The 27,209-nt window shown below is 39.8% G+C and overlaps 1 protein-coding gene across 7 annotated transcripts in view; it reads right to left on the reverse strand.

Annotated features, from left to right (window-relative positions):
- Positions 1-19,808, reverse strand: part of LOC117414023 (RAF proto-oncogene serine/threonine-protein kinase-like) — a 28,080-nt gene extending 8,272 nt beyond the window's left edge. The window contains exons 1-12 of one of the 7 annotated variants that reach the window (XM_058999820.1): positions 19,501-19,808; positions 7,759-7,991; positions 7,473-7,585; positions 7,160-7,262; positions 6,798-6,955; positions 5,340-5,432; positions 3,829-3,982; positions 2,749-2,808; positions 2,053-2,077; positions 729-835; positions 249-366; positions 60-144 (exon numbers count right to left, since the gene is read on the reverse strand). In XM_058999820.1, coding sequence (XP_058855803.1) covers positions 60-144; positions 249-366; positions 729-835; positions 2,053-2,077; positions 2,749-2,808; positions 3,829-3,982; positions 5,340-5,432; positions 6,798-6,955; positions 7,160-7,262; positions 7,473-7,585; positions 7,759-7,965 — 1,223 coding nt within the window. In that variant the 5' untranslated portion in view covers positions 7,966-7,991; positions 19,501-19,808. The other 6 variants (XM_058999819.1, XM_058999823.1, XM_058999821.1 and 3 more) reach the window with 6 other exon arrangements.
- Between the last annotated feature and the right edge of the window lie 7,401 nt (positions 19,809-27,209).

Genomic DNA, 27,209 nt, shown 5'->3' on the forward strand with positions numbered 1-27,209 from the left:
TTATTTTCACAACACCCTCCCTCACTACTGATTTGTGTTACAAACTTCATTCCACTGACCTTAGAACTGCAACTTCATTTCGGAAGGCCTGGAACTGTTCTGGCGTGGGATCGGTCACCTTTAGAATCTTCACAGCTACATCTCCTGTGGAAAAGAGTTTTGAATTGATTGTGCTTGGTTGATTCTAGCCTGGCACACGCTGTTCCACCTTGAATCGAATGCGTTGGACGTTGGAATGATGTACTTACCGTGCCATTTCCCTTTGTACACGGTCCCAAACGAGCCAGACCCTATCCTGGACAGCAGCATGACCTCATTAGCTTCAATTTCCCAGTAGTAACTGGAATCTCTCTCACCTCGTTGCCTCTGGAACAGAATGTAGCCAACATGTAAATGTGCTTGCATATCAAACAGATTCTTGGACTAGCTCCAGTGCTTTTAGCAGGTTGCACTGCTGATTATAAATAGCGCAAATATAATTACACTTACTGGAGCTTGATAATTCTATCCAAAACAATCAATAAAAAACTGGAGACACTGAGCAGTTTCTTTCATATTAACGTTATAAACAGACAATGAGTACTTATTTAGGGCAAATAGTTTAGTCTTCACTATTTATTTACTACCAAGCATTACAGTTAGAAGGTAATGACAAATGTCTGCTTCACCACTAAAAGGGACACCAATTTCAAAGACAATAAAGCAAAACAGTAGCAAGTAGTACTCACAATTTTTTTTTTTTCTTGGGTGTTGGATGATGGGGCTCGTTCTCTGTGAGCAGGGACTGGCATTGTTGACTGGAACCAGCCTGTTGGACTGAGATTGGGAGGGCTCCCTGAAAGAAATGTCAGGGAGGTGTAAGAGGGCTGAGGCTGGGCGCAAACCACAAGCAAGCTTCTTATCCACTATGCAAGAGAGCCAGGCTTGTCTGCACTCGTGGTTTTAGAGCTTTTAAGACCCGGTCAAACCTGGAACAATAACGATAATGATTTTTAAAAACCATTCCAGTTCAAATGAATGGAGGTGGTCACACCACAACGATAACAATAACGATCATTGTAAACGATAACGATAGCTATCGTTTCCATCGCTTTCAGAGCAATTTCTTCCTGCTACAACAATAACGATAAATGTTCCTGGCCAATCAGGGCTGTATTAAATGTGACATCACCACCTACCTGGTGCTATTTTACATATTATTTTAAACACGATAAACAGTAAATACAGGCACTGCAATGATTTACTACAAAGAAGACTGCCTTCCAGTGTTCCACCACAGAACATCATGTCGGAAAACTGGTCCTAGTATACATCAGGAATCTTTTTTTATTATTATTTTTGAATTGTGTTATAAATTATTTGATAAACAGCCATTAATGTATAATTATAGAACAAGCACGATGTATGATCCTATATACTCCATAAAGACATGTCAGTCCGCATATTGTAGTTTTTTTTGCTTTAAATAATAATAATAATAATAAGTATAAATATATACATAATTTATGGAGTATCATCTAACGTCATATTAAGTAAGGTGTAATGAACGATACATACCATGTTCTTATTGTCTGTTTTACTTTAATGGGAAGTGGTTGTACCCAAGGCGACCGTGCATACTTCCTTGAGGCAATACCACGGCGTAATTTTCAGCACTTGACTATACCAATGAGCGTGTGGAATTCCCCTAACTCCTCCCTACTCTGTAGCATTCTGTGTACCCACACTCGTCTTCTCAGTCTTCCATGCCTTCTGTTGATCTAATACAACAGGAGTATTTCTTAATGTTTCTCATCACTGTCCCTCATCTTGCTGGAAATAACAGTGGGATTGTACTAAAAAGTTGATTGGCATTTGCTGTACAATATATGGGAGCCCTTTTTTGTTCGGGTGTGACGGCTCCGTAAACGATTTATGGTTATCGTTATCGTTCCAGGTGTGACCTGGGCTTTAACCTCATCTCACCGACAGGGGGCAGAGTGTTTCACACAGTGGTAGTGAGTCACAGACTTACTGAACAAATTAAGTTTAAAAGGTTTTCCTAACACTCACCTGATTCATGACTTCTAATTGCATCCTATGAAAATAAAGAAAAAAAAAACTGAAGTTAAGTGTTCTATGGTGTTTTATACTTTCATTCCCCCCCGCCCCCCCCCCCCCCCCCCCCAAGTGGTTTGGAAGAACATATTCAACATGCAAATCAGGCATTAAAAGAAGAACAATTTAAGTTCTATTTCTGTAAGTTTATACTTAGATGAATGCAACATGTGCATGAATGTCAAAGCAAGTAAAACGTCACAATTTTATCAAACAACCTGCCTCAAATGATAACCACAGATAGTAAAAATCTAAGATGATTTTGAATTATTGTACTTGTAATGCTGCTTACACACACACGCACACACACACACACACACACACACACACACACACACACACACACACACACTGTTCTTTAACTTCCTCTCTCCCTGAAAGCAGTACACTGACAGGAACAATTGCTTTAAAGCAGTAATGTGAATCTGAAAGTGATCATTAACCTACATCTGATGCCCATGTGTATGCTGGGTAAATCAGATCAAGAACCCTTTTAGCAATTTATGTGACTTATTACTACACTACCAAAGGCCTTCACCATCTTTGCTTTCCATTGGTCACCTTTTATTAGTATTCTATTACAGACTTGACAGAACTGGGGAGGGGGGGGGGGGCAACTTCTACTCAAGCAGAGAAGCAAACAATACCTACTCTTCCTCTCATGCAAAACCTCCGGCACCAGGACCTGGGGGAAGCTTTCAGGCAATCTACCTACTCCACACAGGGAACCAACCAAGAGAGACAGGAGAGAAGAGGCCAGTGAAGAGGGCAAAGGAAAGAAAGAAAGAAAGAAAGGAAAACAATAAAAGAGAGAGAGGGGAGGGGGGCGGGGGGCAGGGTGTATCTTGGAGGTTACATTTGAACCCCTTTCCCCTGTAAATCTAACTGCCGAAGGAGCATTCTGCACCCAAACTATTCTGGTACCTGTACAAAGTGTATAGAATAGACATGACCTCCAGCAGCAGCAGCAGCAGCAGCATTCAAGATGTGCTTTCTGTAATCTTCCTTATTTCTTTTAACTCTGCTATAGTTTTGCTGTTAATAAATTGTACTAGGATTTCCATCTTTTGGGAAGCGGGTCTTGCTCACAGTCAGTATACATAGTAACTGCCAGTAGGGCACACCGCTGTATGATCTGAATCAGTCTATGAAACACAAAATGCATTATAACGAAAGCCTCACGACGTGAAAATGGCACTGAAGCCTATGTGAAGCAGGACAATGGCTTTTAAAAAGCTAGCACGTTTTCTCTTAAGAGGGGAAAGGAGTTAAGATTATAATTTCTGTCTGTTAAAAATGAAGACAGCTAGACTCCTTGTAAAGAATCAGATAGTGAGGTCAAAAAAGGCTGGACACCCAGGTACCCCCCCAACCCTGTATAAAACTGTAAAGAAATAATAGCAATAGAATAGGGAGATTCAAGAAATGTCAAGAAATGTAAAGACCATTACAATGGTGTATACGACTGGGGTGAGGTGTATGAAGACACACACTAGCTTAGTAGTTCAGCGATCTTGCAGCGTTTTGTCTTCTGCAGAAGTCCCTTTGGTTTGGAATCATGTAAAGCAAGGAATCACTCTGCTGTGCTCCCTATCCCCTTAGAATTCCTTGCGTTTAAAATAGAACTTCAGTTTCACGTTGCTGGTATTTTAAGCCTTGCCTCTGTGGGTTGCTTCTCATAGGACACAACGAGCCAAGAAGAGAAGCACTGAAGCTCACACAGACCCTTACCTCTATGACGCTGCTGTCGACTGGCATGGTCGTGCTGACCATGTGAACGTTGGGAGTAGAGGTGGACCTCTGCCTCTGGGAAAGGGAGCAGTCTGTGGGACGGTAGGCTGTGAGGTCATTAAATGCATAGGGGGTAGAATGTCTGTGCTGGGAGCTAGAAGACACAAACAAAGCAATGGTGAGAGAATAGCAGCAATACCCTTGGAATACAAGTTTGAACAAAGCAAGATAAACTGACAGCATTAAAAAGAGCCAGGAGCTGAATGCTTTTGAGAATAAAAACAGAACTAAATTGTACTAATCCCCATTAAAGGAAGGAACTACGGCAGTGTAGATATAGTTTTGCAAGACAAGAGCGTGGTTAACAGCCATAGTATTATTATTTATTTCTTAGCAGACGCCCTTATCCAGGGCGACTTACAATTGTTACAAGATATCACATTACTTTTACATACAATTACCCATTTATACAGTTGGGTTTTTACTGGAGCAATCTAGGTAAAGTACCTTGCTCATGGGTACAGCAGCAGTGTCCTCCACCCGGGATTGAACCCACAACCCTCCGGTCAAGAGTCCAGAGCCTTAACCACTACTCCACACTGGTGCACATGCAGCTATGGTCAAAGCTTTGAATTTGTTTAGACAAAATACCACATCCTGTACTAAGTAATAAGTGCCCCGTTCTCAAAAGCTTTTGTTAGTGCTGCTAACAACAGCTTTGTTTTCAATTTTGTTTTGTTTGTCACACCCTTCCCCTATTACTATGCCACTAGCTACTTATGCGGTCGCAATGTGCCACTGTAACTATGATAAAGCAGGCCAACCATAGTGGTTAAACATGAAAGAGGAAACACTAAATGCTATCTCTCTCCAATCTAGAAATATACATGCACGACATCAATCTGCTAAAATTATGAAGAAACTGGCACATTTATCGGAGCATATGTGTAATCCTTTGGATGAGATGCAAAACCGAGGTCCTATTGCAAGTGACTCTGCAGCAGCAGTTGTGATGCATAGTTCATCCCCTAGTCTCTAAGTCGCTTTGGATAAAAGCGTGAGCTAAGACTCATTAATAATTAATAACAAAGAGGATACATCCCTACAGTAAAGACCATTTTATCTGCAGCTCAGGCAGCTCTCTTGCTGAGGGTTATTAAGTGCGGAAAGACAAAAACTGGTGCGTCTGTGAAACAGCCTCATGTCTCATACTACATCGACCTACGCTTTAAGAAGAGCTAAACTAATTTCTGTCCCAAGAACCGGAACTAAACCTGGCTCAACTTCACTCATGCTCTGTTCCTTCTTTTGAATATTAGGTTAAAATGTAATTCTAATTGTTAAATAAACAAGGACTTGTCACAATGCATTTTGTTTTTTATTTTCTGATATTTGGAGCTGTTGTAACGTGTAGCCTCTTGTCCCGGTACCTCACTGGAAATGAGATCTTAGTCTCAGTGAGTAATTGTTCCCGGTTTACCTTCCTAAATACAATATTAGATAAGGTTTACCTGACAGGGAATCGGGAGAGAGACTCTCGCATTCGTCGTGATGACAGGGGTGGCAGGGAGGGGCCTCCACTCTCACCTGGTGTCGGACACAACCTGAGGAAATGAACCAGTCAGAGTCTACACACAACTTGAGGCCATATACCTCATGATAAAAGCTTTATAAACATGTTGTGTATAGGGAAGGGATGCTTCCGATTTAAAACGCACAGAGGTACTCTTAAAAATATATCTTGGAGAAATAAAGTTCAGCAATTGGTCTGTGTGGGGGAAATCAAATCAGTCATCAGTCTCCATCAGAATGCATAGAAATATAGTGTTGCCTATGGAGGCAGGGAGCACAAAGGAGCACTATGCAGAGGCCTCCTGATTTCCATTGATAAAAATGTGCAAAGAACCAGGGCTATCAATAGAAGTCCTTTATGCAAACTTCTTTTGAACTCCATCACTGTCTGCAGAACACAGATACATACTTTTTTTTTGTATCCCCCACAGAGTCTAGTATAGACTAGACACACACACACACACACACACACACACACACACACACACACACACACACACACACACACACACACACACAGAGCCACAATTTAAATTGTGGACACAGAGATCGTGAGAGATATCAAAACGTGCTGGTGATTCTAAATACTGTAATATATATGGCAAGTTTCTATAAACCACAGATACAACAGCTTGCATAGTTTCCATACATAGCAACCATTAGGTAAGCTGGTAGTAGTGAGTATAATGTCAGTATAATGTGTGCCAACTAAACTTTTAAAATTCATTCTGTCACTGCTCCCCATTTTCTCGTTTTGAAGATCATCTGTAGGCGGTTCACTTGACCCAACAGCAGCTAGACCACAGGAGTGAAACTGATCCACAGTTGCAGCAAAGGTAACTTCTAATGGGAGGTCTTTAAAAGATCTGCATGTTTCAAATTCAATTATACAATACAAACAAACAACTAAAAGAGGTAAGAAAGCGTACGGCAAAGCCTTGGTTAGCACTTCTTTAATGGTGAAGAAATGAATTCATTCTTTTCCATAATAAAGGCTTTCCATTGCTTTCTCCTTTGCGGTCTGTTTGATCCACAGTGCCTATGCTGGGTGGTACTAGTAAACCTCAACGTATAAAGATACAGCCAGACAGTTTTTTTTCTACAGTAATAAAACAGACATGAGGAAGTAGAAAGCAGATTGCAATACCATATTAGTTTAAATCACAGAATCATGTCATACTAATTGCTATGTATTTTCTACCTAGTTGTTTTCACTAATGCTTGAAGAATTTGGTTGACTTAGCAAGGGCCCTGTTGATAGTGCAGGAGGGGTAATGCAAGCGTGGATCCCACATTGGCTGGCCTTTGAGCTCCAACTGATTTCAAAATTGCAAATATATAACGATTCGTTTAGATAGTGTAGTTTAGCACAATATTCCGCGTGACAGGACACTCACAGCAGTTGTCTGATGTTGCTCCAGTCTACACACATAGTCGGTACTTTAGTGCTGCAGTGCTCATGGAATTTGTATCCGCAGGTCTGACACCGGAAACCATTTAACAGGAACTTCTGGCAAATATCACAAAAAGCCAACTTCAGAAATGTTTTCCGAACCTGAAGGCAAAAACAGAAAATGTATTACTCTTACGTAGCAAGTTCATATAAATGGTTCAATTTGCTCTTGGCATATACATCTGTTTTTGTTGTTTCGGATGTACGGGGTTTGTCCAATGACTGGGAAAAACAAAATTTGTTTCACAAGTAATTGTGTTATAAAAAAAATAATAATTAAGAAATAATAATTTAGAAAAAACTTACAAAATTATGCGTTGTCAAGGGAACATGGTCTAGAACTTCAACTAGTAATTCCTCACCGATCAATGAGGTAGCGTCTGTATTCCAATCCATACGGGAGTTTCGACTGTATCGGGAAAGAAAAAAGTCAATAACAGAATTTAAAGTTTCAGTCTGTCCAGGCTAACAGGTCTGAGAAACACCTTGTAGATTATCCCAACAGGAGGTATTGTAAGGAGATCTGAGAAGGAAAGACCTGAAAGGGGCCTCTACAATGGCTCTCCTACAGCTAAGCACATCAGATGCTATACCAGCGGAGATCATTTTTAAGAATCACCTTCTCTGCCCATGGTGCAGTCTGAACACAGCACAGCACTGTGGCTGCAACCCCCTCACTTTGAGGGCCTTGATGAGGCAGTCATGGAGGGTCATGCCAGGCCGCACGTTCACCTGCGGTGGGAGAAGAGAAACACGCCAACAACAACATTTTTAGTTGAACGTTATTTTCACTTGTCCATTAACCTCCCCCCACCAAATTATCATGCCTAAAGTTTCTGAATTCCATTTCAAGCTGCATTTAACCTTTACAAATGTTTCCTTCCTGTGGCGCTAAAAATACATACCACTGTGCGCTGCTTGTTGGGCAGGTACACCCGGATAGTGCAGCTGGTCTTGCTTGAGTCTGTGATTCTGCTTTCATCTGAAGAGCGCCGCTGGTAGGGAAACCGCTGGGCGATGGTGGGAGACATGCAAGGAGAATCTTCGAACACGGAATCCTTGAGCCCAAACCCATTGCTAAGGGTCTTCCACGCTTCATGAAAGTGCTCCATTCACAATATATGAGGACTTTCTAAATCTTTGAAAAAAAAAAAAGGAAGTAAAACGTTAAAAAAAGTCAGTGGAAATTGGTTCAGTTGCTTCCCAGGTAGGCTGAAAAGAATGTATCTCATCTTAACTTGCCATGGATAAAAACGATGGAGTAATGACAAGCACAAAGCCTGCAGAAAAGGCAAGATCTCTGTAATCCTGTAAACAGTATACACACACACACACACACACAACAATGTTCCTTATGAAGTTTATTTTGAAAGGGGTTCCCTTCAGAGTCCCTGCTCTTGATTCAAATCGACCCAGCTTCTGGTTCATGTTGTAACACAGAACTTATTTGATAACAGACTGTTTAACTAATGCTGCCAATTCCGTACTGTGTGCTTGGGTTCAAAGAGTCTCTGTACCCTTCAGTGTGTTGCTACTTTTTACCTTTCAGTTGTGAGAGGAGTAGACAAAGCTCAGCCTCTTACACCAAGGGTGCCATGCCCCTGCCCCTTCAACGCCTCACTCTGTACATGAAGAAGTACACTTTAGGAGGACAACACCAGTAAGGAAAGACAGGAAGGCAAGCAAGTAAGGTGGCAACGTCACAGTACTGTACATGAACACAGTTTGGTGCTCTCATATAAGTCCAAAGATAAGTGCAACTTTATACCTACATCTCGTCTTACTGCAGCCTCAGAAACTGTGTAATGTTAACTAGCATGACTGGAATAGTACTGTAGGTAGATGGTTATTATAGTTATATGTTTTATATGTATTTAAATGATGAACTTCGTACTATTAAGGAGACAATGTTTATATTTAAATCCTGTCAACTATGAAAGTCTTTAGGCAACATTACAGTATATGTTTCAACTGCTATAAATGGAGCTTTTAGTTTATGTGAGCTGCAAACTGTCACAGAGCCCAAATTACACCACTTCAGGAGTGGGACTGTACTGTATATATATATGCACCATGTTATTACAGCTGCGTTCAGACAAGCCATCTGTGCTGGCATGATGCTTTTGTCAGCATATCCCAGCAAAGAAGAGGTTAGTGAAAAACATACCATACAATGGCTCACATTTTAGTAGGCCCTACTTCCATGTCGTCTTTCATTCGCTGGTACTTGCTTTCGCAGACAGAAACACGGTTCTAATACACATGCAATCTGTTTAGAGAATATTAAGGAGTCCCACAGCACTCAGAGCAGAAAGGGCAGGATGAAGCTGCTCATTGTACAGCACATTGAAGGCATTCAGACTTGAATCAGACACCTAGGATGAGAGCCCAGGACACCAATGAAAACCCCCCAGGGAAGGTGGTCCAAAATAGTGCTGACCAGTCTCATAAAACCAGCCATGTTTGTGAAGTTTGACTGCCAGCCTCCAGAACCCACCCCAATCATTCCAGCTGGACGGAGCTTGGGACTGGCTCTGCTCTCCAGTCTGCAGTATTAGAGAGCTATGGCTTTCTCAAGTGGACACTGTTTCTTATTAAGCTAGTCATTAAAACGTGTATCAAATTTGTGTCCATAGTAACAGTTTGGTTCCAAGAAAAACCCTTTTTAAATAAGTCAATAAAATCTGCAGCTTATATAAAACAAATACAAAAAACAACTAAACAGCAATGGCAGAGATTCAAGAGAAGACCTAGACTGATCTTGATTTTACTACAGCTTAACTGCAGGTTTTCCCCCTCCGGGATGATCTCATAAAGCAAACTCTAGTATACGGGGCACAGAAATACACACAGAATACACACAGAAATGATCATACAAAAGCCAGAAACGATTCCTGCCTCACTTAAGCTTAAAGAATTCACAATTTTCTCTGAACCCAGAGCTGCAGAGCACTCAATGCAACAGATGACGCTTTGTCTAGAGTGCCCTTCGTCTAGCAGTGTGGTCTCTGGCTGTGTGCCAAAGAATCCCCCCCTCCCTCCCCCCCCCCCAACACACACAGTCCTGATCTTTATTAACTGGGGGATGAACCTTTAATGAACCCCAGCTCGCCAGCACCTCTCCACACACGACACGAGAGACATGCCACTGACAGGCCGGAGCCAGGCCACAGCTTCGACAGAAGAAGCATCCAGCCACGAGCATCTTGATCATTTGCTACATTTTCCGCCCCTCCAATGTTTATGTTGGTGCGCTGCCTAAAACAAGCGTGGAAACACGAAACAGAGTCAAGAAAGCCCTGGAGAAGCTTTTTAAGCTAGCATAGTAGTCATACAGCATAAATGTTAACAGGGCTGCAATTGACAGGGAATCAGTGGGGACTGTAGAGTAGAGCACCATACTGCAATCTCTCGTGTTTCTTCACATTCGTGATGGACTTCACATTTTCACACTTCATTACCATTTCTTCCAAACAAATCAAGTCATTCAAAAAGGTACTGATATAATACAATACATACATTCATACAACTTCTGTTTTTGAGTACAATTGCTTCAAATCAAGTCTTAAGCCAATAAATGCCCAATATAAATATATAGGCTATAGACAAATGTTGTCATTTCAATAGCATGCCTTGATACACACTTAAAGGTAACACCGACTTTGCATAGCTACGTATGAATGGTGGCTTGCAGAACATGTCAGAAAACTTGCATTTTCTGTTTTCCTCGAATACAATTCTTTAGCAAACTGGTGCTTGAGCTCTTGGTGCGTGAAACAGAAAACTGGCTTTTGCATCAGAGAAGCAGGATTCAACTGAACAACAGAATATTCAAAATACTCACGTCAAGAAGTGTTTTATTTCACCTGTCAGAACGGGATCCAAACCTGAATCTTAAGATGCGTTTATCTACCAGTTAAAATGCTGCAGAATTTAATTTCCACACAGCTGTGCCAGAATCATTGAGACATTACATACCTTTAAAATAACAGTTCCTCCAGAGATTCACTGATCTCCAGCTGCTGTAAACCGATGTATCTGTTAATACAGCAGTTTCCAGCCAGAAACGATGGCCATCAAAAATAAATGAGCTGTGCACTCTTAATCTATCCAGTGAATAGGCTTGCAATCATAGAGAAGGCATTCTGTTCTCATCCTTGCACCGACAGACGAGAAGTTTTGAATGAACACTAATGGAAAACAGGAGCGGTTTTTAATACTCTCAAACTATTGCTGATATTTTCTTTCTAATAAAAGCCATCTGTGTGACTGCTGAGGGTTATTGAAAACAACGATGGAATGTGCCAACTGTACGAGGCCGAGACGGATCAAATATAATTTACTGTCAAACCAAAATCTGAAGACAACAGTTGAAAACGTTAATCTCTTCATTCAGACTCGCATAGGGTCTAGTTTAAGATTCAGAGGGGCTGCGCTCTCAATAGGCTTTTTGTTTGTTTTGTGTCTGTGTGCGAAGACAGCTGTGAACACAACTTCAAAGTTGTGATTTAATGTCATGCCATTTTCAGAGAACCCTCTACTATAATAAAAAAATAGCACTGCCAAACATCACTAAGGTGCAGGGTCTTCATGACTGGAGAGAAACTGAGAACAGAAATGACCTGCTCCCCTGTAAAACTCTGCTGTACTTCAATCATTTAAAGCTTGGGAATATTTGAATTCTCCTGGGAAAGTGGAGTTGTTCCAGATCCCAACTCTATGGATTATGTCTCTTTCCCACTGCTAATATCCCTCTAATCCTCTTCACTGCCCACAATCCCTTCTTCACTCAGGGCCACGCCCTGTTGCCTGAATTTAATTCTCTCATCTGGAATTGTTTTTTTTGGTTGAGAAAACCCAAAGCCCAGGAAAATGAAAAATCACCAGAAGATGGATTTGGTAGTCTCCTTTCTAGCAAGCACCCCAGCACACAATCTGAATACAACTGGCACTGAGCAACATTGCAGCCAGTCGTGAACGTGGAGAGCTCAGACATGAGAGTCTGAAAGGCTGAAAGGCTTAAGGCATATCTGCAAGACAGAGTCGCTTCAGCTGTTCCAAGTCAGTACTAAATGCCAATCCACAAACCAATTTGGTTTTCTGTATTGATTAGAACAGAACAATAAATAAATAAATAAATAAATAAATGATAGATGCTTGGCTTAAGGCTGGAGCAACACAAACATGTGGTGTTATTTACTTTTTGTTTGCAAAATTATGTCAGTCACCTATTTTATCACCCATGGATTTAAGCGAGTTTTGACAAATAATATCTGTGTGTGCAGTTATGGTTGAACAATCTGCAAATGAGCCCACAAACCACTCAGGCCAGTGGTCCTGGAAGGGGAATTCTAGATGGTTTATATTATGTCTTAAAGGCCTTTGTTGCTAGGCAACGCCAGTGTGCTACAGTAACTGCCTCCCATTGCTGGCCCATTTGAAAACATTTTGAAGGATGTGACAGCCTAGGACAACAAGCAGCTGCAGAACCTTGTTTCGTGGGTTCACAACATGTTTCGACACTGTATTGGTGTTAACTCTGCCAAGAGGACATTTCTCATTGTGTGGTGTGCAAAGCAAGAGAAAAAGTCAGAAAATAATATAGCTAGCAATGCTAATTAATCATGCATTCCAACAGTGGGAGGGGTTTTTCAAACATTTTTTGTTTGTTTTTTTTCTTTTTAGCCTGTGCTACAAATGGTTTCCCTTTTTCTCCATAATTTTAGGCTTCACTGTCTGAGGCTTACACATAATATCAGCCTTCTTATGGCTAATCTTTTAATCTCACCAGGGTCACAAATTCCCTGAAATTATTGAGTTGCCAAGATGCATTTTCGGTATTTACATATCCCTTCATTGTGTGCTGCGGTACAGCCGATATCAACTTCAAACAAGGGACCTGAAAAGCTTAACCCCAACTTGGCACTGCCGTTTGCCAACCACTCCCGGAAACAATGCTGAAATAAGAATGTGGTCATTATTATAATTAAGACTTTTACTGCACTTCACATATCAAAAACAATGTAAAGAGGAATGCAAGATCAGTATTATACAACACAGAAGACACTGACAAGACTCATCGAAAAGATTGTGTACATTTATTATCAAGTACTGATCTAATTAAATCTAGACTTCCTGGTTTTGTTTTTATTACAGATAGAATTGCTGGTTTATAAATTTAGATTGCTTGTGCTAAATGATAGCTAACTTCTAAAATCATTGCATTCAGCCTCCATCCCTCTACAGCATCCTACACCATTCCATTACTATACATAGCATTACAAACTGTAGTATTAATGCACTCTTCAGAAAGTTTATGTATCAAATATAGCCTCTTCAGGATGCACATATGAAGTCTTGCCTATGCCTTAAAACAGCCTTATAACTCTCTCTATCTTACTGTACATGCATTCCAAACTATGATTAACTTACCAGAGTAAAGAAGAAAACCTTTTCTGCTGTGTAGTAACATTCCAGTCAGCTACCTACCCAAGAAACCTGCTCAGCTGGTGAGTGAAGTTTGGAGAGATCCAGTCTCACCTTGGCAGTCCTGAATAGCATTTTATAAGCTGAAGTGCATGAGGACTAGGAAGTGGCATTTTCAAAAGGAACCTTTAAAAAGGGGTTAGATTCACCCCCCAAAAAAGTTCACTGTGCAGAAAGTGCACCCTTTTTATATAACCCAAAAAATTCTCTTCTGCTCCTGGTTACCTTAACTAATATATTGTTCTTGTATTTAGACACTTTAAATCTTTTTTTTGTACAACTCACACGTTTATTTCTTACATCCACCAGAGGCAGAGTACTGCTGGGGAAGAGATTCATGGATACACTTTTGTGTACCTGATGTACCTGGTGGACAGTGCTACAGTATATTTAGACCCAAGGGGTGTTCAAGTTTTAAAATGTCACCAGGATGTGATGACTGAAATAGAAAACGATACAAAGTGAATCAGAGGAACAGGAAAAATACATTTGATAACTCTGATCTCTCACACCCGTACGAACTTGCTCTTTAACTGCAAGCTCCTAACAAATAAGGAACTTTTTAACTTCCCCCAAACACCCACTTTAAAAACAGCCTCTTAATCTTTAGTAAACCTTATTATTGTGAAATCTGCAGACTTTGAAACAGTCAGAATCAGCAGAAAACAGTGACATTTTGCAAAACAAGCCTATGTACCATTTCTCCAGCACTGTCTCTTACACCACTGGTTGTAAGTGCTATTTGCTTTAAATGCCTTCCAAGTCAACTAGTCTAGTGTTGATAGCCACTGGCAGCAGTATAAGCCCATGGGTACTCAGCATGCACAAGCTTGTTGATCACAAGTATGGAGACACTCCACAATGCCAGTAAAAGTTTTAAAACAGTGAAAACAGACGTCCTCCTCTCAAATGGCAGCATACAACTGCTTACTCTGGCCCTTTCACTTCGGTAACTTGTAACAATTGTAAGTCGCCCTGGATAAAGGCGTCTGCTAAGAAATAAATAAGAAGAAGAAGAATAACGATCTCTAAAATCTCTGCTAATAACACTTCACATATACACTGCTTTTAATTCCCAACACTCATGTCTATCTATCATCACTGGTATTTATTTGTGGGTGGAAATTTAAAGGGATAAGCAGCTCCAGCCACACTTGATTAATAAACCATAAGTTAAACAAAACACCTTCAAAGTCATGTACTTAGATGTATCATTGAACCCATCATAGTAACATTCAACCAATAAGCGTTACATAAATACTTCTTAAAGAAGCCGTTCTACGAAAATGAGGTAAGCAATACTTTCATTATACTAAATGCCATCATTCTTAGAATGTGTCGGGGTTATAGTTTTATTAATATTTCCAATGGTCTGAACATCTGGTAACAGTCAGAACTACAAGTCGGAGAGCTATTAAGGTGAAAACTTAGGCTTTTTTTGTTTCACAAATGGCAAAGACTCACTCCTTGGAAGCACCTAACTGGAAACAGGGATGGAAATAAGACTCCTAGTATAGCATACCAGTTTCACCCGATCCAGGTTTTACTACGAGCTTGATTAGCCCCAGTGCATTGGTAACAAGCTCAGGTGTGTCTTATTGAACTCATAGCAAAAACCAGAATAGATCAAAATGCTATGCAATGGCAGTCTTATTTTCATCCCTGAGAAAAGAGCAAGCAATGAAAATTACAAACAGAAAATTACAAAACTAATCTTGAGTTAGGGGGTTATGACAGCTTGGTTATAAATGTAACTTTAGCAGCTCTTCCTGGGTCCATGAATGCAAAGCAGCACAGTGTTTCTGATAATAGGACACTGTGTTTATGAAACGTTAGATTTTGTTGAAGTATGGAAAGTAGATCTCCAGTATCCACACTACAATACAGAAGCTTGCTTAACTTCCCAGCAGCCTACCAGAAATTACAGAATGTAGGTGCTATGGAAACCCCCACTCGGTTTGTTTTTTTAACTGCTTACCAAAATGTTTACCTAGAAGGAGAAGTAAAAAAAAAAAAGGGGGGGACGGGACTACTGCAGCTTTGGAAATGTAAACCTCCAAAAGCTGGGTTCACACCAAGAGAGTTCATTTTTAAGAGCAGGGATTCCTAGAACTGAAATGTAAGCAAGACAAATTTATTGCAAACAAGAACAGGGTTTTTTGTTCCCATCGACTGCTGGGAACAGGAGAAAAATAAAACAGTTTGACCTTTTAATAAACAGTGTACATTAAACAGACAAAATGGCAAAACAAACACTGAAACTGTTATCAACAAGACTTGTAGCATCAGAGGTTTGTATTGTAATTATTAAAAAAAAAAACTCCACTGATAGACATAAGACTCCCAATGAATAGCAGGCTGACCCAGTTTTGTTGTGAACAGGGCAAATGGGCAATTCTTAGTGGTACTTTACATGGGTAGAAATGTATTGGATGTCATTCTCATTCACTCCCAGCTGTGGCTGTAAATGCAAATGCTGAGCAATCAGTATCATAAAAAAGTAAAAATTACCACGGCTTACCTTATGAACAAGTAGCATATACTGAGCTAAAGAATTTCTGAAACAAACTTCATCACAATCGCTTCTCTAGCTACATGCAAAAATGCAAAAACTGACACACAGACGGACAGCCGAGCAGCCTTCACATAGTCCCAGATTCTGATATAATCAAAAAAAGATTGGACAAGCAGTTCTTGAAATAAATATTTATCTTGCTGAAAAAACTAACCAATTTGATGCTAAGCCTACTGCACTGTACTGTACATGTTACTGGAAATAGTATCATGAGAGAGCAAGAATGTCCCAATGCAGTTGCTCTTGCAATTTCATGGGAGTGATTCACCGCCACCAGTCTCCCAAAAAGCAAATCCTTGTTTACAAGCAGAAAATATATGAACACTGCACGCAAACCTAGGTATTCAACATCCATTCAAGATGTCACAACGTTAAACAATGCAGCACCCCATTAAGAAAAGACAGGTAGAAAGGTTATTTTGGCTCACCTTTCACTCATTTAAAAAATACCAACAATTATTTTAAGTACTATACTTGAAAAAGCAACAGCCTGAAATTTGCCAAACACATTGTTCTGTGTTTTGTGTGTGTGTGGAGGGGGAGGTTTTTATGACTTCAGCAATAAAAATTGGAGTTCAAATACTTTCAACAACCTTTACTGTTGCCATGTTGTTCTGCATAATCTCCTCTAGGTCCAATATCTTTTCATTGGTAAACATGTTCAGGCTTGTCTTCAGATCCCCATCAGAACTTGTGGGAATTCTGTGGGAAATAGTGTTAATATTCCTCCATGTGACTTTGTCAGGCTGTGTGCGATCGGTAAAATTCTCTTTTCTATTCCGCAGAACGTGTTCTCTTGTGTGGTGGAAACAACCTGTAGACAAACAGCAAAGGCTGAAAAGTTACCTCATCAATGAAGAGGCAGTCTTGCTTAGGGGAATATCCTGCTTTACTGTTACTCCTGCTTTGTGGCCAACAGAGAGAGAGGGGGGGAGGGGAGCACTGAGGAAGGTACTGGTGGTCCAGTGGTTAAAGAGAGGGGCTTGATACCAGGAGGTTCCCAGTTAAAATCCAGGCTCAACCACTGTTTGTGACCCTGAGCAAAACACTTAATCTCCTTGTGCTCCGTCCTTCGGATGAGACATAAAACTGAGGTCTCATTGTAAGGACTCTGCAGCAGCAGTTGTTGATTTATAGTTCACCCCATAGTCTCTGTAAGTCACTTTGGATAAAAGCATCTGCTAAATGACTAATTAATAATAATAATAATAATAATAATAATAATAATAATAGTCCAGCACCTGACTCAATGTGGTGACTCAATGTGGTGGTGGGTATTCTGTATAAGCTGTACACAAACGTGCTGCCTACAGAGTGTCAGAATGGAGAAAGCCACAAATACAAAAGCGGTTGGCAGAAACAATTGTGGAAGCCTTACTAGGTAGCTGGTGTCAAACAACACAACTGATCTGTGTCCTCTGGATGGTAGCACAGAAAACCACATTGTCCAGAAAGAACTCTGCTGAGACTGTTAAACAAGCAGCGAGTACATAGACGCAGGAAACCATATAGATCCAGACATCAATAAAACACTAGCAACATGCGACAGCAACAGACACAAGGCTAGAACATCTAATACTGTACATTGGTAACACTACAATATATTGATGACATGCATCTTCTAGTCCAGTATAAGCAACCAAAGCTCTTTGTATACTCGTGTTAACACGACTACTGTAAAACGCAACATTCTGCATTTCCTAAAGGGTATCAGTAACTATCGACATCTGAATTGCTCAGCACCGCTGTCATCAACACGGGATCCCTTAGGGCCCCAGGGACCAAATCAAAATGAAATATCTTCATTCAGGTACTGAGTTAGGGAAAAATGGTAAATGCAGGAAATATTTTCCTGACAAATGCTTTAGTAACACAGTCACAGCTGTAAATATAAAAATCATAGTCTTGAATGAGGTGAAAGTGCTTTTGAGCTTGTAAAGCTGCTGGTTCAGCACATCAAGAGAACACCACATTCAGAGGGAGTTATCTTACTGCAGAACGTCATATCTACTGTATATCAAGACTGGATAATCGGTTCTCTTCACACAAGTCAAAATGTAGGTGTGACACATGTGCATAAGGACAGTCTGCAAAAGCATGTCCTAATGAAGATAAAAGTTTATATAATAAAAGGACAGCATAGATTGGGCTGTCTTAAAAGAGACAAAACTATAAACCAATGAATCTCATGCGAAGCAATCTTTTACACAGCCTGTACATCCCTATCGACAATGTAAACAATGGATTCCAGGTACTATGAAAAAAGGTGAGCATGTGAATACAATCTCAAAACAAGTAAAGGGCAATGTCATCAAACTCAGGCAAATGCATCAAAAGAAAAACTTTCGGCTTCATTAGCCAATCCAATTAGAGGACAGAACTTGTTTGCAAAACTAGGATACCATTATCTATGATATCCTCAAAACAAAATCATCTTATTACGAATGTCGATACCAAAATTTGTCTCAGTTTGTAGTGCAGTTATCATTATAAATATAGGTAAAAAATGTAAATGTAGCATTTAAAAAAGCCACGGTGTCTTTAATTCCCATTAAATAACACAATTAGTCACCTTTAACCTCACAGAGCCAATACCTGCAAGTCTGTTTATTCTGGCCGACACTGGGGATAATAGTGAGTCACATTAATGATATTCACCACTGTTGTATTTTAAGAACACTCCTACAACAAACATCTAAAAACAAATGCTGTTAAAAAATATAACGTTCAAAACAGTCCATCATGTTTAAACGATTAACCAGTCAAATAAAAAAAGATGTAATTCCAAAAACACAGTTACATCATACGCCGGTATACAGTTTCTATTTATATAAACACTTTTTTTATTTGGTCACATTTATTTTCTAAATATCGAGTCAGACGGTAACTCAAAACAACCAACTCTTTCCCGACTTTACTTTCTTTACAATACTTTTCCATGCTACACACGTAATAATATTACGTATAGTTAAAAACATCAGCAACCACAACGATGCGTAGCTTACAGCACCCACGGTCCAGTAATAATATATTCCAAAATCTTGGATTTGTGAGAAAACGATTTATGTAACGCGTAAACGTGTTGAGTGAAGATAACAAAGTTGTTTTTATCTGTGTAAAGGCATTAAACCGCAAATAAAAAACTTGAAACGATACACCGTTTCTCTGCACTTCAGCCTTTATTAACACTACAGGCCCTTTTATATCGGATCCAAACTCTCACAGCCAAGACAATTATAAAACTATGTACAACAGTACTTTTTTTTTTGTTTAATCTACTAACTAAAAGTCTATGACATTTATATGTCCACGATCCCCCAGCTCAAGAGCGACTTTGTCGATTAAAATAAAAATTCAAACAAAATAAATGAACACCGTTGAATGGCACTGCAAGGGAAAACTTACCAAAGAAACTCTGAAAAGTTCAGCTCCGCCATAACTAGAAGGAAAAGTAAGGACTCGGTGACATCATCGTCATCATATTTGCAGAGACAGAGAAAGCGTCTGTGTATTGAACTGTTTTTATCAGAGCTCCAGATAAAGTAGATCGCGTGGGAGTTCAGAAAAGAAAACACAAATGCATCACCTTTTTTTAATGTACTTAATTCTTCCTTTCGGACTTGATCTGTCTTCCTTGTAACCTGGCTTCTTTTGCAATGCGCTACTTTTTTAGATTGGAATTAAAGAGCCCTCATACATGGTTTGAGCGTGTGTCACATGGGTAACAGGAGCTAAAACAAATTACGTGGTGTGTGGATTTCAATGTTTCAATGTATTGAACTGAGTCTAAGCAATTTGTATCCTTGTATTTCGAGTCGCATCCAGTCTTTCAATGTTTTAACCAAGATTGCACGATTTACACATTTCAGGTCGCTTTTTAGAAGGTTAGGCGGGGGTTATGTGTGTTAGCCTAGTGCGCCTGCTTGACGCCAGTGAAATTGGATCCCTGACTTTTCAGGACCAAGAATTGCAGCCATGTACAGCACGTTACAAGAGGGCACACAATTTGGCACCAGCCACAAGCTATCGACTGCAATCTCTCTTGTTTACCTTGCCTTAGAACTCTGGACACTGCAATAATAGAAATAGATGAACAATTCTTGCAATGTTGGAAATAGCTGAGAGGTGCAAGACATCCATAAGAAAAAACTGCAAGTGCTTCGTCTTCATATGTTGGTATATTGTATTTCATTGCTGTCAGTTATTAGGAATATTTTCTTTAGTTATTGGATAAGTAATAACATTGCTTTATATACATGTGACGGTAGTTCCTCACACACATCGGCTATCATATTTTTTTAAATGTGTTACAGACGCATATTTCTACTTATATTGTAATAATAAATACATCTGTAAATCGTTCGAGCTTTATTCTTAGGATGTCTGCAATTTTCTCATTTTGATTAAATGATCCTCAGATTAAGCCCTTTTATGTACTGGTATTTACAATTGCAGCAGCTAGTGTAACAGTAGTTCATGTAATTATTTGCCATGGTGGTGTTGTTATTGTTCGGCCAAATTTACCCCACTTTTTATTGTTTTTACTCGTACCGAAGCAGAAATGTTGACAGCAGGATCAATAGAATTAGCTCATGCAAATCACGTAAATGTGTAGAAAGATTGCTCAAAGTCTTCGGGGTGGTACTTAGAAACAATCAAACGTTGCTCATACTGATGTAAGGATAACAGATGAGTGTCTAGTCTTCTGCCTGCACCATAATAAAGATGGTTTGGTAATCTTAAACACAGGTGTTGCAGGAGTGGCTTAGTCTGAAAGGGGGACAGAGCCTGGGAAGCAGCACGCACGCGCAAAGCACTGACCAGAATACAGATCCGATTCGACAACAGCAGCTTTGGCCCGTGGACGGACAGTGGTCAAGTTTGAAATAAAAAGTCTTACAGATCATTTAAACCAAACAAAGGCATCGCCGGTTCATTACAAGTCAAGCTATATATTGTTTGTACTGTATACAGTTCATGGGAATAAAGTCAATCCTCAAGATAAGACACTTTAATGAGGCTCCCTTTAAAAGGTAACTGTAATAGTGTCCTCAGCTACACTATTGACGCTCTATGCGTTTAACAGCATTGAATTGGGGTAAAACGTTAAGATATGACGTTAAGAAGATTTTTTTTTTTTCTGCTGGGGGCTTAAGGGGACCACAACCGTTTTTTGTGCCTCCCCACTGTTTATTTTATTTTATTTTTTGCCCACCAGCCGCCACTGCTTACATATTGTTTAGGCTTCTCTTGATACCTGCATATCTTCACACTTTTAGCAGATGTACATTAGATCAGCAGAATCGCAAGTGGTGCTGATATAGGTGCTGACTGTTGTTGACAGGCAGACACTGCTGCCAGCTGTCTGAAGGGTCTGACTTGACCAGAGGGCTGGAAGTTGAAAGGCGCTGTGCTGCTGGACTAAAAGGGTGCTGGCACAGAGTGCTGGGCATTGTGCCCTGATGCAGAACACTAGGCAATGTATTGAGTTACATGCTTCCACGACTTGAACACATTGTAATCCTAATTGTACCCGACGCCCACTAAGTCATTGTAAACATTTACCATACAGAATGTTTACAATGACTTAGTTTCAAGTAGAATTTGACATGGAGATGTGCATAGTTAATTTTACCCTCATATCATAGACAACATGATCAGTTTACTGTACTTTTTTCTTGCTATGTTATACTTAAATTGTACATTCAAATATACTGTAATAAAGAGATAGACTGTGAATCAGGTGATTTATTTCATGCGGTTTGAAGTAAAATATGCCTATCATATATCTGTTGCAATCGGTCTACCTATTATTATTGATACTGTTGAAAAAAAGTGTTAACAACATATATAGATATACTATACTTTATGTAACCTTTCAAGAAACACCCATTAAACATGTAACTAATGGGTAAAGAAAGCACGCTTACAGTACAATGTGTTGCTTTTAACACAGATGGGCTTTACATGCTGTCCATTCATACAATTCAATTTCATCTATATTAATTCCCAACAAACACCCAGGGGATTTCCTCTTCAATAATGCAATGGCAGATGATTATATTCCCCTCATTTAAAAATTGCTGTTCAGGCTCCAAGACTTCAACACTATCATTTCTAATTTCACTAGATGACAAACAGACTCTGGTTCATTTCAGGGCAACAAGGAACCACAAGAAAGCTTGTGGAGATGAAATTGAACGCTGTCATTATAAACAGCCCATCCACCACTGCACTGCAATTAGAGAGCATGAGCAGTGCTCAGTGACTAGCAACTGCACCACACTCAGCAGCACACTGCAGCAGAGCCCCTTGCAATGCACTTTATCTCACGGTTCCACTTTAAGCTGGGTCATCAGGCTATTTAAAGGTACAGGCATTCAAAAATAAAGGTCCTGTATTTTACTGAAGGATTTTGGTGCTCAGGAAACCAAAGCCCCTGCGGCAGATATCCCGAGGGTGAGAGGGGCAGTTCGGTCTTCATGTTCAGACAACCATTGGCATCTCTTTGCCTTTCCAGGTGCCGTACTAGCAGTACTTCTGTCATCTGTTTCAACAGAACTCGCAGATCCCATGTATAACCTTCTTAAGATGAAGCACAAGGAAGCTTGTGTGTCTAAAGCTGAAACTAACTTGAGAAGAGGTGACATACACAGTTTGGCTTCAGTTCATTGTGAATAAACACATATTTCAAAAGTCACCAATATGAATGTGCAATGTGTCACGGAATGATGTTATACACATATAAACTCAGTATGAATTCAACAGGAAAGGTGTTAGTTCAGGGTCATTTTATGACATTTCAGCTTGAAGGTAAATTGTTTTCAATATAATTTCAACGTTAGTAAAAACACATATTGATTGCATTTGTCAATATTCATCAACTGTTTCATTAAGCAAGGGCCTACGCTTTCTTAACTTCTGGAGAATTTTGCAGATGCTGATTAGTAAAGGCATGACGCAACAATTTCCAGCCACTGAGTTAAACACTCTAATTATAGAAACTGTGGACCACACCTAGATGACTAGCCCTGTTACTTTTTACCACTGTGAAAACATTTTACACCCTCTCTCAAGTGTTAGGCTGTCACAAGTGTATCTCTTTTTAACTACCTTTAAACCATGTAACATATGTTTGGCTAGTAAGGCTGTGTCTGTGTGATCTGTTGCAAATGAATATACAAAGTCATAAAAACTGCAATGCCTAAACAAGGGCAACCCTTACATGCAGCTTTTGAAGGCTGCGATCACCTATTGTTCACTGCAGTACCTGTATGCTGACACCGTACTGTATAATACTTCAAACTCACCCCTTAAAGTGTAGAGAATAATAGTTAACACAGGGTAAAGCGCTGGGAATATGGAAAAACAGCAAATGTGTGAAGTCTTTCATCATTTATTTTTTTTATTTATTTTTTCACATTATTTAATAGACCATGTAACAACAATTTTAAATCGGCCAGCTAATCCAAAAAGCTTTCCAGGTGTCACAGCCTTTGACTGGGTGTTCACCCCCCACCCCCCAAATGCCCTGATCAAGCTAAACATCGGGCTCTTTACATTTAGCACAACAGTGTATTACTAGATGCTGAAGAGATAAGGAGTTGTTGATTAAAGTATTAGGTAACTCTATTCAGTGTAAGTGTTTAGCACTGTTGGCTGTACAGTGCAGACTCTGTTCAAGCATTCAACTGAAACCCAGCAAAACAAACCCACACATGTCTATAGCTGCTGCTGTGCTTTTTACACAGAGTGCACGCTGACACAGATATGTTTTGCTCACTGGAATGAAAAAGGGCGCCACTTACAGGACATAATGTAACACTTCAGATCGTGAAGATTCAGTTTATTCAAACAGATAAAAGGTGTTCCTCTCCTTATGATGTCACTTGCTATGATTACCTTTTGGAAGCCTCACCACAGTAATTAACCACAATTAAATCTGCAAAGCAAGCCCCACAGGCATATTGGAAAGCTCTTTTCAAACCCACCTACTTGTAAGTAGCAAAACAAACCCACACATGTCTGTAGCTGCTGCTGTGGCTGTGGTCTAGTGGTTAAAGAAATGGGCTTGTAACTAGGAGGTCCCTGGTTCAAATCCCACCTCAGGCACTGATTCATTGTGTGACCCTGAGCAAGTCACTTAACCTCCTTGTGCTCCGTCTTTCGGGTGAGACGTAGTTGTAAGTGACTCTGCAGCTGATGCATAGTTCACACATCCTAGTCTCTGTAAGTCGCCTTGGATAAAGGCGTCTGCTAAATAAACAAATAATAATAATAATAATAAGTGCTTCCTCATAACTTATGTCCAGCTAATTAACACCTAACTGCTCTGTGCTTTGTAAACTGTACTGCACAATCACGTGGCATGTAACATTTACATAGCATGCTGTGTGCTTTGCAAACTGTAATTACTTACATGTAACCTTTGCATAACACAGCCTCAGTGTGTCTAGTTTTATTTCCTAGGATACAAAATACAACAGTACCTGATTAATTGTCCAACCATGCCTCTTCAATGGTTTAATATCTAACATATGTTTTAAAAAGGTATTCCGTTCCTCTCACACTCTCTCTCTCCAGTGTCTCCGAGTTATTTTTTAGCCAATTATTATTCTGTTTATAAATAATAGAATCTGTTCACTATCCAACTAACATCAGTGTTGTATCCAATCACTCTCAATCTGTAGCTCAGCAGGGCCTTTTTTTAATTCTACAGCGTCTTCCTGCACAAACTTCATCCGATTGCATCGTTTTGGCACCTGGTGTGGAAAGAATCCCAAATTTATACAACACCAAGTGGAAATCCAGCTCGCTGAAGAGTTTAATATAGGTGGCTTGCAATCCTTGAGAACTTTAGCTTCAGTTCAGCAAGTACACATGGCGAAGCAGCTTTAGATTTTGCTGAAGATACATGTGGTAATCACAGGCCTTATAACCCTACAGAGACTCATGATATGTCACTGCATGGTCTATCAAGACAGAAACTGAAGGATGGCGACAAACAGGTGCTCGAGACAGTAGTAACGGTAGTCAGAGACAGTAGTAACACACATGCAGCTCAAAAACTTGAACTGCAGTTCAGAGCATACACTATCAAAGTGAGGGTTTTCATTTTGTCTGCTTTTATTTTTTTATATAAATGCCATCTGTTCTTTACAGGCTTATCAAACAAGCCTTTGACATCACATGCTGTCCCAAGGGAAAGGGGGTTGGTGATCACTAATTTAAATGACACGTCTCTGGGGTTAGAGACGGAAACAGGTTCAGAGGCAGGCAGGTGGGCATATTATCCTGTGCGTGCACACCATAGACAATAAACAAAGCAAACAAGACTCCTCCCATCACCAGAAAGCTCCTACTTGTACAAAGCAGCCCTCTTCTGTAAATTAAAAAAAAAAACTCTCAATTTAATTTTAAGAAAGCAGTCATTTAATTCATCCACTAGGACATTTTGAGAATAACCAGAACCTTCTCCTATTCTGCTGTTTCAGAAAAAAATCTCTCCCCACCTTCGCACAGCTGTTTACAATTGCTTAAAGAAATATATCTCCCAGTGTCATCTTCCAGGACTGTTAAAGTAGGTAATATAGGGATATCTATCACACACCCTAACTGAATGCCAGTACTAAGATATCAGATGTCATCATTTCTAGGCTGCTAGCCAGTCAAAAGCGACTTATTAGTGTAACAGGTTTAATTAAATAGGTGCACTGTAGCACAAGCAATTCAGGTTTATTTCACAACTCACCTGAAATATCCAAGGCAAGCATGACTAGTGAAGAAATCCCCCCACAACAGGTGACAATAACAAACTGCAGGGGGCTCTGGCATTGTTGAGCTGAGGGAGAACCGCTGTTTGCATTACTCGCTCTGCTTCCTTGTCAGGCAAATGATTCCTCAAAAGCAAAGCAGCATCCTCAAGCATGCGTTGGCTTAATAAAGACAGCTGAACGCTGCACAGACTGAACACCAGAGCCAGTTAAGTACTGTTTTCTATGAAAGAGGTTTCCGTTTGTCATCTCCTCTGTAAAGTGTTGGGGAGTCTCACTTACCCATCATCCTCCAGGTTCATAGGATACAATGCCAGTAGCTCACATGGTTATGGATTGATGATGATGAGCTGCTGTCTGTGAGAGAGAATCAGAGGGGATATTTAAGGTGTTCCCCAACCATGGCTTTTCCTATTACTGTACATTCTTAAAGGGGTACAGCAGCTTTCGTTTTATCAGCTGGTAACACAACTGTAAACTGGATTCTGTGTGGGGAAAAAATTATATATATATATATATATATATATATATATATATATATATATATATATATATATATATATATATATATATAAAACAAAATGTAGCTTGTCATTTAGTGGAATCTATTTTAGGCTGAGTCATTGAAAACCAGCAATAAAATGAATCTGGTACTTGTAAATCAAGCTGTGTTCAGGCTAGGGTGTGATTTCTGAAGGAATATATTTGAGCCTCTCAGTCTGATAAATGCACGGGATACAAGTTCTCCAGAAGCAACAAGGGGAGAAGGAGGGAAACACAGACATCGAAGATGCGCTTGCATTTCAATTCAGTACAGTATATCATCCAAATCTAGTTGTGTATGCATTATACACTGGCTTTAATTGGAAGATGTTTTAAATCATGTCTTTGACTGAAAAATCTTAGTAATAAATACAGCGCAGTCACATTCAATTCCAGATCTGCAAACAGTGATCACACATTCTTGTCTACATAGCAGTGCAGTTACTTTGGACATCAGAATGCAAACCACCTTAAACAACCACGTTGTAATTTTATTGATCTCCAAACAGTTGAAAAGGGTTAGCAGAGACTAAAGGGGTTCCTTGAAGATCAATCAATGACATGACTCATACATAAACAAGTCATAGTACTTAAACTGCTCTCCAGAGTGGGAGCCTAGTAACAGCACACAGGGCTTTTAACTCTTTCATGGCTGAATGAAATTACACAGACCAAGGCAAAGCACTGCTCCATACTGTGAGATGAATACCACTCCTATCTGGTACAGCAGCATTATTTGCATTTCTATGATGTGCATGATTATCATTGTATTCCAAGCATGTTGTCTATAGAACCATAGATCTGTAATCAACCCATTCCAGGCCATTATATTATGCAAGCATAATATAGGTACACAAATCCAATGTGTCTGTAAGTCAGACTCCAATAAGAAGGGTATACTTGACGCATTGCAGAGCTTCAGGACATGGGGTTTCGGACATGCTCTTTTTACACTGATTCTCCTTGGCAATCTGCAACC

Source organism: Acipenser ruthenus, chromosome 25 (assembly GCF_902713425.1).
Source record: "Acipenser ruthenus chromosome 25, fAciRut3.2 maternal haplotype, whole genome shotgun sequence".
Lineage (NCBI taxonomy): Eukaryota > Metazoa > Chordata > Actinopteri > Acipenseriformes > Acipenseridae > Acipenser > Acipenser ruthenus.